A 15,825-nucleotide genomic window follows, 5' to 3' on the forward strand; every position below is an offset into this window, starting at 1 on the left:
AGGGAGAGAGAGACTGAGAGCAAGAGCGCGAGAGAGAGAGAGAGAGAGCGACTGAGAGCGAGAGCGCGAGAGAGAGAGAGAGAGAGAGAGAACGAGAGAGAGAGAGAGAGAGAGAGAGAGAGAGAGAACGAGAGAGAGAGAGAGATATATTAGCTGCAGGCATCAGCCATAAAGCATTTTTTCGCAGGCATGATCCTGCATCTCATCTCTCCATCCCTCTCTCTCTCTCTCTCTCCCTCTCTCTCTCTCTCTCTCCCTCTCTCTCTCTCTCTCTCCTCGTCTCTCTCTCTCTCTCCCTCCCTCCCTCTCTCTCTCCCTCTCTCTCTCTCTCTCTCTCATTCTCTCTCTCTCTCTCTCTCATCTTGTCATGGTTAATCTTTGAGATAAGTACAGATTAGTCAACATGCTGGCCGACAGTACCAGTGCTGTGCTTGAAGAGTAAGGCCATCATAACCTTTCCACTCTATTAACCTGACATTTCGAGAGTTATTACTGTTACTGATGCTTCTTTGAGTCCGTCTCCTACTTTTGAGTGGCCGGCGATGAAGAAAGATGCTTTCGACACAAGACTGTTTTGCATCTTTCCAACAAGCAAACAGAAAGATTGAAATTATCTTTCAAAATGTATGAAACCATTGTCTGTCATCCAAAACCCCTGCCCTGCCCACTGACTTCAAGCTCACTGAACTTTTATTACTTTGAATGAACTGTTAATTACATTACCGGTTAACTTTTGAATGTTGTATTACTGAACTATGTACACTTGACTCTACTTAAAATGAAAAATCTCACCTTGTCTGCATATAATGTCACTTTACTTTCAGAACTCAGAAATTCCAAGAAATTCCAACCTCGTATTAAGACTTTTTGGATAAAATGACAGAAACACGACACATGTTCACATTCGCTCATCTTCGACATCTTTACTGTGTTCAAATGCTTGGCCTGTTCAGTCACGTCGAGGTCCAGAGGAAGCAGAACAGTATGAAGTGGGGATGCAGCGATATTAACATGTTGGCGGATCGATAACCCATAATTCTTCATTTTTGAAAGCCGATAACCGATATATTGGCCAATAAATCTAAATCAAAATTTTTGGGTAATTTTTTAGAGCCTGATTACAAAAACAAAAGTCTCACCATTAAAAGAAATGTCCCAAGCACACAATTATACTGTTCTCATTATAATTTTATGTAGCCTATAATAGTCAAACCAAAAATTATTCAGACACCAGATATTGTTTTACTAGTGTGTGCAGGACAATATAGTTCATTTATGTAAGTGAGGAGAGCTAAATTAAAAGTAACTGTGGCATATTATACCTAAAAATTCTTCAACCAGTAACATTTATTACAATTTAGGAACAAAAATTATTCAGACACTTTGAGCTGATCATGTTTTGCTGAGGAGTTTTTTCTTTAATTGCTAATGCTCTTTTTACACACAGACTGAACTAAATGAAGCATTGCTTGGTAACTGGTTGAGCTAAACTGGTATTATCTAATGGTGTAGTTAAATTTAACAGCTGACAGATTATATTCAACATAATTCATCTGTGAGACAGTCTAACAGAAGGACAGAAATATCAACTGATCTGATAACTCTGAGTTATTGTCATATTTTATTACCATTTTCTAAACTAAAGTGAATATCTGTGATAATGTGTGAAATGTCGAAGGTGTCTGAATAAAGTTTGCACTTCACTGTATTTTCCTTTTTTAAAGTGATTCCAATCATATTTCAAGCAATTCAAAACCATCATGGCGAACAATGAAGTGTCTCAACTTAAGGAAATAATCCATTATTTATTGGTTTTAATATCTCAGCCAAATGTTATTATCGGGCCGATAACGATACAAATTTGTTATATATATATATATATATTTTTTTTATATTGTGCATCCCTAGTACGAAGTAACATGTTGATTCATACTATCACAGAACAAACTTCATTTACAGTGTGAGACATGATAACGTCTCGAAACGCAGCGAGAGGCGCAGGCAGAGGTCTGAGCAACACCTGCACTGTTATTGGATCAGTGTGTTCACACACACTGCTAAGAGACAGACACACTATTTCCAGCACAAACAAAGCGCATGTCCGCAGGGACCTTGGCAGCCCAGCAGAACTGGTGTCTGATGGGAAATGAGGAGGAGGACTCACAAGATTTGACTGGAGGAACAATAAGGACAGATCTATTCGAGTTTAACAGGACTGTCAGTATGTGAATCTGAGAACTTATCCCAAGGCAATCATAATTACTATTATATCTTATTTATAATGATTTGAACAAACATCTAAGCTTATTCAACTTTGCTGTGTAACTTGTCCACCATTTGTGCTATTTACATTATTTATTTTTTATTTTTAAATAACTACCAATAGGGGAATTACAGAGTCAAATAAAACACTTGAATCTATAAAAAAAGAATAAAGATCACAATTCTGCATCGTTTTAAAAATCAGTCATACATCTATTACATCAAGTATCCTTTTCAACAGCTGAGATTGTTCTGTATTAAAGTCAGAGAGTCATCAGTGGAAAATAGTCATACATTTTGCTTTATGTAGGCCTATATGATATTTCCCCCCCAAAATTAAAATTTTTGTTATATTATCCATTTCCAATAAACCGGTATGACAATCCATAAACAAGACCATTATATGCAGACGTATAAGCTGTCCACACTGAATGCGACAAAGCGATCACTGCTAATCCATTTGGCCTTCGTATCAGAAGTAGCGCGAGCACTTTACGTCAAAAATAAAAAAAAGGGGCATCAGTTTACTATTGGATATTGGTCTCGTCGTGCCCCATCCAGTGTAGACAGCATCACTGATTATAATGGGTCTCCTTTAGGACCCAGGCGGTAATGCCTGATCAAAAGTTGTTATCATGATGTCTCAAATAATTATAACCTGTTTTTGTATGATTTTTATTACATTTAGTGCAAAAACAACATGCTTGGAATATAAAATGAATGCCTATGCATTGCATAATAAAACAAACTGTAAAGCATCCATATTTTTTATAAGGATTGTTTCAACATACTATGTTCAAAAATGCAAAAAAAGGGTATGCACTCTAAAACTCTTTTATTATAGACAGGAGATACAGTTTCAACTTAATTTCTTGTCTATAATAAAAGAGTTTTAGAGTGCACACCTTTTTTGCATTTTTGATTTGATATGTTCCTATCACCTAATTAGCTGGGAGAGCGCAGTGAGTGTGTTGATAGGAACATAATATGTTCTGTAAAAAATAATTACATATTCATTTTTAATAAATTAATTGTCCTGCTAAGTACACACAAACATCATTAATTTGAAACATGTAATTGGGAACTATATTGGAAGCAAAAAACATTATATAATGTAAGCTAAGCTAGCAGGCTAATCGGGTAGATGTATGCTATGCCATTATAAGCAAAAAAAAAAAAAAAAAAAAAGTTATATAAGAACGAGAAGTGCTTGATTTCACAACCTATAGCTTGAGTTCTATACTAGTATACAAATTATGTTATTTAAAAGACATTAATGGTCATTATAACGCATTTTAAATGATATAAAAATCATAACGTGATTTTGCAGGAATTGTAATGGTGCTAATACTACCCATCACCCTTTATGACCCGGGCCAGTAAACAATGACCGAACACATTAGTAACACCTACTAAAAACCATGGTAACCACCTAGAACATCCTAGCAACTGGAGAGCAAAACATGTTAGCAACTGCTCTATGCAATCCAGTCAGAGAAAACCTTTTCAACTTAGATAGACACCCACCTTTGCAGAGGAACGGACCACTCGTAATGTAAAGGTTTAGTTTTAGTATAAGTTTCATTTGCTCTAACAGAGGCATGAAAGAATCTTTTTCCGAAATGCTTCACTGACCCAGGTTTGTTTGATTGTGAAGGTTGTTTAGCACCACCATCTGGACACACATGTGCATCAACACATCCATCCCAATGCAACATGAAGAACAGTCACACAGTCGCATGTTAGGAATGTAGAACATAAAAACATTTATTGAAACAGAGCTCGAGACATCACAAGGCATCGGGTGAAATGGAAAATCCTACAGACTCCTCGATTCCCAGGCCACAAGATTCAAAACTCAAATCAAATTCATGTTTAAAGCACCCTGTAGCTGTTATACCAACATCAAATTATACAAGGTGCTAAAACACACTCTGTTCATTGGCAAATAAATACACACATATGCATTAAACATAAATAGAAATAAATATGTTCACATACTAGTGCATACGATACCACTGGAGGAGACTCAGCATTTCAGTTTTATGTGATAAAGACGTCACTGTTAAAAAATGGTCAGTTCATGTTGCATTAATGAACAATGAGATTCATATAAGAGTTCATATAAGAATGACAAAATAAACAAAAAGTGCTCAGTGCACTTGTACTGTAACTTCAAATGAAACAAGGCTGTCATTATTAACTTTCAAAGGGCTTTACAGGGTTCAGTGTGAAGCGGAATGAGATATTTGGCCTTCAGTGAAATGGAGATGGTTTATGTTGTAAGATCTGCAGAGGTTGAATATAATCGAGCGTTCGTTCAGACAGCAGAAGGAATGCAGAGAGAATCATCCAGCGTCGTCCAGGGCACAGCTCGACTCAAGCGACGGGCCGTCGGGATGTTCAGCTCATCCGGTCCAGGTGCCTTCAGACGCCTGAGAGTACATGTAAACACTCAAACACGTGAAGTACAAAATCAACTGGAACAATCTGTAAACACTTCAGGGATCCACTGCGCAGCCAGATGCCCTGCTGAAGTCTACCTGTGGAGGAAGATCAACAAACAAATGATCAATACACCATTGAAAACAACTTTACGGGCCGTTTTAAACTAAAAACGGAAAACGTAACGTACAAACTTTTGAAAATAGTTTCAAAGTGCATGTTTTTGAAAACGATACCGTTATCGTCTGTGTAAACAACTAAAATGTGAAAACTGTGACGCCATGTTCATGCGTATTACGTGTTCAGTCTATAGGCGCGTAGTGTTTCTTTACAAACTGACATCGCCATCTACTGGCCTGGCATGAATAATACAGCGTTTTTAATCGTTTTCAAGGATCCGTGTGAACGGGGATCATTTTGACAATTTTGTCGTCTAGGGTCGGGAATCGAATACTTGACGTTGGGAATCGGAGACTTGTTATAAAATAAAAATTTCGATTCCTCTTATCGATTCCTTTGTGAGCATTTCAATATGACTTTGCACAATTCAAGCGCAAGACGACTCGCGCTCCGTTTTCAGTGTGTAACTACATTGGGAAACTCTTAAAGTGACAGCAGCCTAATATTCCTGCTGCCGTCTCTATAATAACACTAATCAAACAACAAAAGGACAAAGAGAAAATTCCCTCATTCTTGACTGAATAACTTCTGTAACTATATTTGTAATGTACTGTATATTTTATTTATAAAGTGCGGTGTTATTTTACATTTGATTACAGTTTCTGTACCTGAATACCTGAAAAACTTAAAACACTGTATTTCAATCATATATTTGTTCTGTTTTATTTATTTGTTGCGATTGCTAATTTTTTATTTGTTTGTTTTTTAATTAGTGTTTGTCTTGTCTTTAATAATGCTTTATATTTATATAATAAGACTAAATGTGTCGAAATTAGGAATCGATAAGAATCGTAATCGATAAGCAGAATCATAATCGTTAAAATTCAAAGATACCCAACTAGGGATGGGGCCGATCCGATCCAGTATCGGTATCGGGACCGATACCAGCGTAATTCACGTATCGGATTTTCCCGATCCAACCTGCGGAGATATCCGATATCCTTGAGTCATGTCTGCGCTTTAACGTTGTCTGCTGAAATGACTCCAAAAGTGATTCCTGCCGGCTAGTCTGCTAGCTGGCTGCAAACTGCGGAATGGATTTCCTGAACGGAGGCGCGGCTCAATGAGACACAGAGTTATGAGACACGCCACCGCTCAGGAAATCCATTCCGCAGTTTGCGGCCGCTGTGTGGAAATTCTTCACACTGGAAACACCGCAGAGCAAGACAGCAAAATGCAATGTTTGCAAAGCCGTAATTCAGAGCTTGTTGAAGCTCCCTCGCGTCGTACAACACAACGAATGCAATCAAACATTTAAAAAACACCACGTTACTGTGCGTTCACACCAAACGCGAATAGCGCGTCAAATTAGTTGGACGCTTGAATATTTTGAATCCATTCGCGCGCCCAGAGCGAAATTGATGCTCGCAAAAAGCAAAAGTTTGAAGCGAAATTGACGCGCGTCTGAGGCGAAATCCGCTTGTCTGTTTGCAACATGGCTGATGTTGATCGAGCATTCATCGAGAGAGTTACAGCATCGGAGCGAGGATCACCCTTTAGATAGTGTGTGTGTGTAAGATGTTTACACTTGCACTTTTCTTATATTTCAAGACTCAAGTATTTGACATTTTGGGAATGTAATAAATATTGACATGACCTACAGTTGCATATTTGTTTTCAGAATGGGATTTTTCCTGTTAACAGGATTTACTGTTTTTCTGACTTCCTTTTCTGACCTTATACTTACCATACATGCATAAATATGTAGGCCTACATATCATACTTGCCTGTTGAGAGAGGAGTTTATTTCAGCATCATATAAAATAAACAATAATGATAATAATAATATTAAAGCAAACACAGCTCTGGTATCGGAATAGTATCGGTATCGGCCGATATCCAAATTCAGGTATCGGGATCGGATCGGAAGTGAAAAAATGTGGATCGGTGCATCCCTATACCCAACACTATTGTCGTCTGTGTGCGGAAAAAGGAAAAACTTTTCATTTTCTTGTGGATCGTTGTCATGTAAAAGTACCCTTAGATTAATGAAATATGAACTTGTTTGAGTTATAACTAATGCTGAATAATGCAATTGTCACCAAAACAAGAAAAGAGTTTGTCATAATGATAAGTGGTGCAGTGTTGGGGAATATGCAGTGTTGCAGTGTTATGTGCAGTGTTATAACACCAGTTACAGCACAAAATAAACTTGAATGAGCATCTGAAAGTGTGTTAAAAGATAAGAGTATAATTTATTGAAATCCGTATCATGTGACATGGAATCACTCAATCCGTGTTTCAACCGTGGAAAGACGTCAGTAAAACAGCTTGTAAACAATGTCATGTAACGTCACATTTACCTCAGAAAAACCATATCCAGTGACCATAAACTCGTTAGTCAGCTAGAATAATTCCAGAGAGGAGCATTTTGCTAAATATATGCACCATATTCATTATAATTTTTAATGTTCTTCAATATTTAATGCATGTTTGAATAAATCTGGCAAGTTTTTATGACAGCCACCATTTAAATGTTTATATTTCATATAACTTTATTATTATAAAAATAAATAAAAGTGTAATTTAAGTGTTTGTATACAAATTAGTTCATTTTTACCTTCAATATAATAGTAGGCTAATGAAGCCTATAGGCTACAACTGACTCCCATAGTTTACAGGATTTGCTCTCCTTGAGAAAATTTGCCATGTATTGAACCTGATATCCAAAATTGTGAAATTTGCGTCAATCCCCAGCCCTATAAAATACCTTCAAAGCCATTTCAACCCGTCCCAGATGTCATCTGTTCTTCAGCCTGCTGACGCTCAATCTGGATGCTTTATTCTGAGAAGACAAAAACACGAGTGTTCGTTATCGGCACTGAAGATGATGCAAGAGGAAGACAATAAAGCTGAGGAATTCAATACTGCAGTCTATTTATGCTGCAAACTCATGTCATTTTCATAACTTAAACTCAACTAAAACAAGATCTCTGAGTCACCTTGTGCTTCGGGCATCTGACGGTGAAGTTCTCCTCATTGAGCGCACTGTCTGTGGAGAAACAGCACAGACAAACACCTCAAACACACAAGCATCAGTGCAACAAAACAGAGAACTCCAAAACAGCTGGAAATGGGAAATAAGCCGATGCCTTACAAGAAGCTGGACAATACCTCTAAATCAAGCTCAATATTTCCATTGCTCTGAAATGACTTAAAACAGTGGTTCCCAAACCGGTTCCTAAAGGTCTCCTCAATCAAACACATTAGCTCATCAGTAGAGACTCCATATCATTTACCATCTAATTATTTGTGTATCTGATCTTAAATTATTGACTGTACACATCCGTCCAGACCTGATTGTTTTCTGGAGTATCTGCATTGGTTTCTATGGCAATGGCGTTTCGTTGTGAGGAATATGCCAAAAACAACAACAACAGCAACATGGGTTTGCAACACAGATGTTGTCTTATTTACATCATGACAGTGTGTGTGGCCGCCGCGCTGAACTACTGCGTCTTCTGAGAGGTTTTATTCAGTGCCGTCTCCTCCGCCGGTTTCAAAACATGTCTCTGTTATTTTGTCATTTTCTGCTCGTCACTTTGCAACAACACAGCATTGTTTCAGCAGGGATTTTCAGCATGTTTCCTATAACGACATTTGACGTTTTACGTGGTGTGAGAAAGTCACATAAACCACATGGTAATCCAATCACATCAGTCAGACTGAAACACAAAAATCCGATTTGAATAGGATTTCAAACCACGTATGAACGTAGCTTGAAACGGATTTGTAAAAAAATCGCATTTCATTCGATTTTTTGCCAGATTTCAATCGGATATGCACAAAAATCTGATTTGGACTGACGGTCAACAGTGACTTGTTGCCTCGCTGCCCTATCAGGCAATGACTGCGTAACAGTTTCAATGATCTACAGCAAAATAGAGCGAGCTATTAATAGAGCGAACAACTATAATAGTAATTTCTCGCTAGAAATGACATCTGACTACCAACCACATCTTTTAGATGCCATCTTTCTTTTTTCTAGCTTAAAAATGCTGCATTTGGAGGATGAATGCAATGTTAGTTTCACTTCCTGTCAACTGAGATACTTCATCTGATGGATTTCTGAAGGCAGCATAGATGTATCCTTCACTGCCTTTGATATCCCACAATCCTGTGCTTTACATTCTGGGACAGTTGAGCTAGAAAAATAAAGTGGCGTCTAAATGTACGTTTTTGACCAATATTTTCCACTTCTGATGTCTTTTCTAGCGAGCAATTATTAATGTAGTCATTAAATATTCTCTTAGTTTTCACCAAAGCTCGCTCTATTTTGCTGTAGATCATTAAAGATCTCAGAAGTCTGTCTGAAATCAGTTTCGTGAGGTGCCTTCGTGCTCAAACACTCCCTGCAGAGTCACTGCCTGATAGAGCAGCGAGGCAACAAGTCACTGCCTAAGATTTGGCACTAAACGCTTCCTCCACGGAGGTATGAAGGCAACAAGGCACGTCCGTATAGGAGGAAAAGGAAACATTCGAAATGTCCAGTTCTGGTGGCTCCAGGAACAGGGTGGAGAACCACTGCCTTGAAACAATGTTGTTTTGTTTTTTTAAATCAGAAGAACCAGCATGTGAAACAAGCTGTTTTGTACACTGCATTACTAGGTTTCAGTCGGTGCAGTGTGACGAGACCGTGAGCATATTACCTGACTGCAGGGCACAGGGGAAGTGGTACTTATTGGGGCAATCTTTGAAGAAACATCCCAGAGTGGCACCAACCATGTGACAGTGCGAACACACCTGTAACAACCAAACACAACACACACACCTTACAGCTTCTGGAGATTCAGAGACAGCGGTGTTTGAAGTAGTATAGCTTTGTAATGCCATGTCAGCACCTGAGGCATCTTCACGAGTGACAAAAATAGAAGAGTTGCATAAATACAATTAATATTATCCAAGATGTTTTACATTAACATATGATAACAAATTCTAAAACCTATACTAAACAAGTCCTTAGTTGCCTACTTGCATTAAAAGTGAGACCGCCTAATAAAATGTTTAAAGGAAAGAGGGGACTTGCAGAACATACACAGAGTTGGGTCTTCGCCTTTAAGCAAAAAATGATGGTCAATCTTGCATGACCTATGCGAACAGGGTTATTTTACATAAAGCCAGACATTTTTTTTTAATATAAAATAAGGTGAAAGAATCTCACGATATCTGTCAGGAATATGGCGATTACCATATTTAACCAAAATAAAAAAAATTGATTTAGATTTAGAAATATATTTTCTCTCAAAAAAAAAAAAAATCCCTTGCGAAATCATATATATATATATATATATATATAGATGGATGGATGGATAGATAGATACTGCATTCACTCCAGACATGCCAATTCGTCCACCATCTTGGAACAGTCAACATGACGCTGTTCGTCACTCACACTAACAAATCAATGATTTTCAAAGAAAATGCAACAGTATTGTGCAGCCTATGGTTATAATAACCACCAAGCTAACCATAACTATCAGCAAATGACACTTCTATGTATATCTCTATGCCCAAAATTGGACAAACAGATAGACATGCAGGCAGACAGACGGATAGACGGATGGATTGATGGATGCATAGATAGACTAGATAGATAGACTTCTATCTTGGGGGGAAATGCGTTAATGGTCATGAAAATAATTGTCACAATGCAAAATATCGTAATAATAATTAAAAACGTGTTTCACTTTCAAAATGCAAAATATAAGTATAATAAGTATATAATATAGTATATAATAAATATAATAATAATAAGTTTGGGGAGAAACAAGACCCCCCCCAAAAAAAGAAAAAGACTTACTGTTCCTTGTGCAAGTCGGATGGCCTCCTCCAATCCGTAGAGTTTCCCTTTAACCAAAAAGATGCCTGCAGTCCAAACACTGCAGTCCTCATGTATCCAGAGCTCAGCACAGACACCGGACTCCTCCGTGTTCTCCTTCCCCTGCCGTGGGACCTCCCGGGACGCCCCGTCCTCTAAACTGCAGACAGAGTCTGGATCGCTGCAGTCGGGGTCCTGCTTCTGGGCTTCCGGACTCGGGTCCACCTTACAGACGGGCTGAGCTCCGCTGGAGTGGTACGGCCCATGCAGGTCCCCAAGGCCTTCGACGTTCCCGGCCCGTCCACACAGGCAGCAGAAGCGCCGGACCTGAAGCCTTGCCTCGGAGCCGACTCGGCCCAGCTGCAGACAGGAGGATTTCGGGATGACTCCCGAGACCGTCTGCTGGGACCCTTTCTTTGCCGAATAATCATCCTCTTCCCTAAAATTAACGATTGAGCAGGAGGAAAACTTCATACGGATGTAAGGGGAAAAGCCGTCCAGCCTAGCTTGAGTCTTCTCTTCTTTGTGGTTTGCATATCGGAGTTTGATCTCCGGCTCTTTAGGAGAAAACAGGGATGAAACTCCAGACGTCCAAGGTTTTCTTCTTCTCTTAGCCTTACTTGCTGCAGATTTACTGCCTGGTGACGGCCTCGCCTGCTTAGCCGTTTTGGGTCTGGGTTGGGATCTGGATTGGGAACTAGATTGGGATCTGGGTAGGGATCTGGGTTGGGATCTAGGTTGGGATCTGGGTTGGGATCTGGATTGGGAACTAGATTGGGATCTGGGTAGGGAACTGGGTTGGGAACTGGGTTGGGAACTGGGTTGGGATCTGGGTTGGGATCTGGGTTGGGAAATGGGTTGGGAAATGGGTTGGGAAATGGGTTGGGAAATGGGTTGGGATCTGGATTGGGATCTGGGTTGGGAACTGGGTTGGGAACTGGATTGGGATCTGGGTTGGGGTCTGGGTTGGGGTCTGGATTGGGAACTGGGTTGGGATCTAGGTTTGGGCCTCGGTTTTGTCCTTTTCCTACTTTTCGAAGCCGGAGTCTTCCGGGAATGGCTTGGCGTTGAAGAAGATGCCCCAATCTGTGGAGATGCCAAGTTGCTTGTGTTTTCGCCATCTGAGGTAGACGGGAAGTTTTGGGAATAAGCAGCATCCGTGTCTTCTTGATCGCTGTCCTGCGAGGATATGGGTATCAAGACCGACTCCATCCACGATAGCAGCGATTTGGATCCGGAGCCAGTCCTACCGTCACAGCCTTCAAAGATTGGTTCATCCATTGCGCAGACGTTGTTCACATTTCTGGGATTGTCCATTTGATGATCATAATTGACTTCCTGCTTCATGGAGAAATTGTTTCGTCTTCCACTGCTCATGTCGTTAACGATAACACTTTCAGTTCGGGAGTGCCAGTTCGAAGGCGTCTTGCATCTGGAGTTGCTCACCGGCACCTCAATGACGTCACTGTCCTCGTCACTGGAGATGTATTCAGCGGAGCAGGGAGACGTTTCGTTAGCGCCGGTACATTCGGATGCGAGAGTTTCAATGGCAGTCGACTCAACCGCTGAGCTGGTGGAACGTAGTGTGTGTGCGGCAGCGTTGGCGTCCTGAGGTAAACGTGACGAGCCCTTAGTCTGTGACAGTGCGTCACTAAAGTATGGAAGTGTCTCTAATGCATTGTGTGCTATCCTACCTCCTAGTGTGCGGTTTTCTAATACTTTCTTGCGACATCTTTTCGCTTGCGTCAACGCTTCGTCCATTTCAACGTCGTAATCTGCGTCATCCTCAAACTCTTGGTGTGTCGGTGGGCACTGAGACAGTATCTGAGCCACGGACGGCAATCCATTGATCAGGGGTAAAGGCATAGAGTAGGAGCCATGGGATGATGTCCCGCAAATCCCATGGTGCTTTGATCCTGGTTCTGGGTGATCAGGTGGAGTCTGTTTGCTGGGCCGAGTGATGTACCGACCGGACCGAGACTCGGAGATGTTAGCGCTCTTGCTCCCTGAGGTAATGCCACACCAGCTGGGCTTCTTCACCAAATCCAAAGCCTCCATTGAGTTTAATGGGCCCTGCCTGCATCCCACAGACAGATCCAGAGCTGAGGAACGAGACTCCTGAAGGTGCATGACATCGACCTGGTCCAGAGGGTCCATGACTGAAAGAAACCAAATGCAGGAGTCAATAGGGGCTTTCGCACCGGGTAGTTATAGGAACTTAGTTATAGGAACTAGCCACCAGGGTGGTTCCCCGAGAACTAATGGTTCCCCTAGGAATGTTTTCCTGGTTGCATTCACACCGCCAGTAGGAACTCTAAAGTGACGTAAGCCGCGCTTGTGACCTTTATTTTGACAGCCTGAGCTCACAGTGCTCGCATTCTCTATGTTCATTAGTTTACGATCTGTCTAACAGTACTGTCTAATACGTTATCAGATAGAGCTGTTATACATAGAAAGTAGACAGTGATGAAAAGGTATTAGCATATGCCGTGTTGTTGATGTCCAGTGTTGCTAGCTGAGCAGAAATACATAATCATGTTTCTCTTGGTCGCCTCAAAGTTGCGTTGGGTTTTCTCCTCAACGTAAAGGTTAAGAGGCCCATCTGTCACTGTTTTCCATGTTCGTTGAGTTAGTTTCTGGAGTAAATATATAGGCTATAATCTGTGTGCTAACACAGCTTTTTTTTGTTTAAATGGCGGGTGCTGGTGTTTCACGTGCGTTTCGGCCAATCTAAGCTACACTAACGTCACTGGTAGTTTCTATAGTGCTGGTTTAGACCCTACTCTGAAGTAGGAGCTAATTAATTCCTCCAAAAGGAGTTCCTAGAACTAAAATCATTCCCAGTTCCTGCGGTGCAAACACGCCAAAATCCGGGTTAAAAAAAACTTCCGCCAATAGTTCTAGGAAGGAACTATGAAAAGGTTCCTCCGGCGCGAAAGCTCCTGTTAGCATGGTCGACGTGAACTCTGCTGGCGTATTAGAATATGTCAATATAGAGAAAAAACAGAGAGAAAAACTCAATATTTTGGTATTAAATGCATTTTCTGAGAACTTATATTTCAACTTTTGACTGTAAATGTCAGCACAAGTGAAAACTAACAAGACTTTTCTTTTTCAGTCTAGTTTCCTCGATTTTGATTCGTTTAGTCATCATTTTTGGAGCATCACTGCCAAGCAAGCAGTTTTGAATTTTATTCATTCCCAGGATATGAATTCTTGATATCAACAATTCAATTTTAAATAGTTAAAATGTTAATTCTTGACATCAACAATCAATGATGTCATCACTCGCAGATATACAAATTCTTATTATAATTCTTGATATCTGTTTATTGTACTTTCACTAGTTTAATGTCACCATAGGCTGCCATTCAAATTCAAGTGTTGATATCAAGAATAGATTTCTTACTAGTTGAAGTCCCAATTTCACATTTCAGAAATACAATTCTTACTAGTAAAAATCATAAAAAAAATGTATATCAATAATTACATAGCCTAGTTACTAGTGCAAATGTCTGTTCTTGATATCAACAACTGAATTGTTACTAGTAAAGTTTTTTTTAAATCAACAATTCGATTGTCACTAGTGACTATGTTAATTTCTGATATCATGAATGTGTATATTAGTAAGAAAGCCATTTTAGATATCTGAAATTGCTCTCCTAATTATTGATATCAGAAATATATTTTTTAGATAGCCTATCCGAAATACCAAATTAAATATGCTGAAATACATTAACAGGAATCAAGAATTAACAATTGAGTTATTGATATCAGGAATTAATATTTTTTGTAGTAACAAAGTAATTATTATGAAAAGTTATGATTTTTACAAGAAAGAATTGAATTCCTGATCAGATATCAATAATTCATATCCTGGGAATGAAAGTCTAAACGGCTTGTCGTATCCCTGTGTGTCGGTGTAGAGGTCAATAGGCCGTGGCATCAACCCAGACCTCTGGTTGTTTTGTGGATCAAACTGGCATAGGATAGTGTTTTAAAATGTCTGACTTCCACAACAATCTACGACTTATATTCTTCATCTCTGCCATCACTTTCACTGCTTCGATCCTCTTAGTATGACCTCATTTTTTGAAGTACTGCAGTCTCTATCATCAATACCTCCTGGAAAAGCTACAGCAACATCAACCTGAAACAGGGAAGAAGACAATTATACTACCAGAGTGCCAAGTACTGAAGATCCCCTAAAACGACTTTGTCATTTATGCATGACAAAGATTTTTTGGGGGGGTCTTTTGGGGTTATTGATTTTACAAAATGTGCATGTACAATGATTTATATATATATATATCACTATGGAATACCTTGACAGCATGTGACCTCCACTTCCTTGTTGCCAAAAATGTCAAGCACATGACAAATAGATTTTAACTTTATTGGCTGAAGGGGATGTCATACGATATTACTTAGGCTATGTATATAGGTTAACCACTATTATTGTATTTTAATTGCAATTTTTTAAACGATGTCCCATAGAGGGTTAAAATAAAGTGCTCCTTAACCAAGAACACACTGGTCAATCTTTTCTAATGATGCTCTCAAAGTTCACCTGAAATCAAGAATCATCCCACAGCAACATCAGGATAAATACTAACACACAAACCCAAGAGCAAAGCAGATCAATACGCACACATCAATCAATATGAAGCCCAATAATGTGGTTTGTATTGATGTAAGGAGCTTTGCTGCGCCATGTTTTGATCGATCTATTGACTGCTATAGATGAACTCACTATCACTGAAGCTAACGCTAGCCAGGTGTCAGTGCAACACTCACCCGAGGATGAACACGTCCCTTCACTGCCCAGAGTTACTCAACATCTTATCAAAGGCACGGGAGGGGGGGCTATACAATTAATTTGGTCTAAAACACATATAGACTAATCATATAAAAGAGTAAAACTACTGGCGAAAGCAGGACAAGGCAGTTCTTCTGTTTAACTGTGTGACTCCGGCTAAACATGGCGGCCGGAATATGAAACACAATAGAGAAGCTTTCAAAATAAAAGACAAATCTTCAGTACAAAAGGCCAACTTATCAAGAGTAGGCCTCATGAAACACTTCTCTGTAACATAACAGCATATAACGGCTAAGAAAAA

General features: G+C 39.6%; 1 protein-coding gene across 1 annotated transcript; it reads right to left on the reverse strand.

The window, feature by feature from the left end:
- Positions 1-4,004: 4,004 nt before the first annotated feature.
- On the reverse strand, positions 4,005-15,685 carry LOC309497539 (uncharacterized protein). Its single transcript, XM_082167792.1, has 6 exons — positions 15,503-15,685; positions 10,688-12,864; positions 9,537-9,630; positions 7,830-7,879; positions 7,598-7,672; positions 4,005-4,805 (listed from the first exon to the last, which is right to left on the reverse strand). The coding sequence occupies exons 2-5, from the start codon at positions 12,860-12,862 to the stop codon at positions 7,628-7,630; spliced, it is 2,364 nt and encodes a 787-aa protein (XP_082023918.1). The 5' UTR covers positions 12,863-12,864; positions 15,503-15,685; the 3' UTR covers positions 4,005-4,805; positions 7,598-7,627.
- Between the last annotated feature and the right edge of the window lie 140 nt (positions 15,686-15,825).

Source organism: Leuciscus leuciscus (genome assembly GCF_965113295.1).
Source record: "Leuciscus leuciscus genome assembly, chromosome: 1".
Lineage (NCBI taxonomy): Eukaryota > Metazoa > Chordata > Actinopteri > Cypriniformes > Leuciscidae > Leuciscus > Leuciscus leuciscus.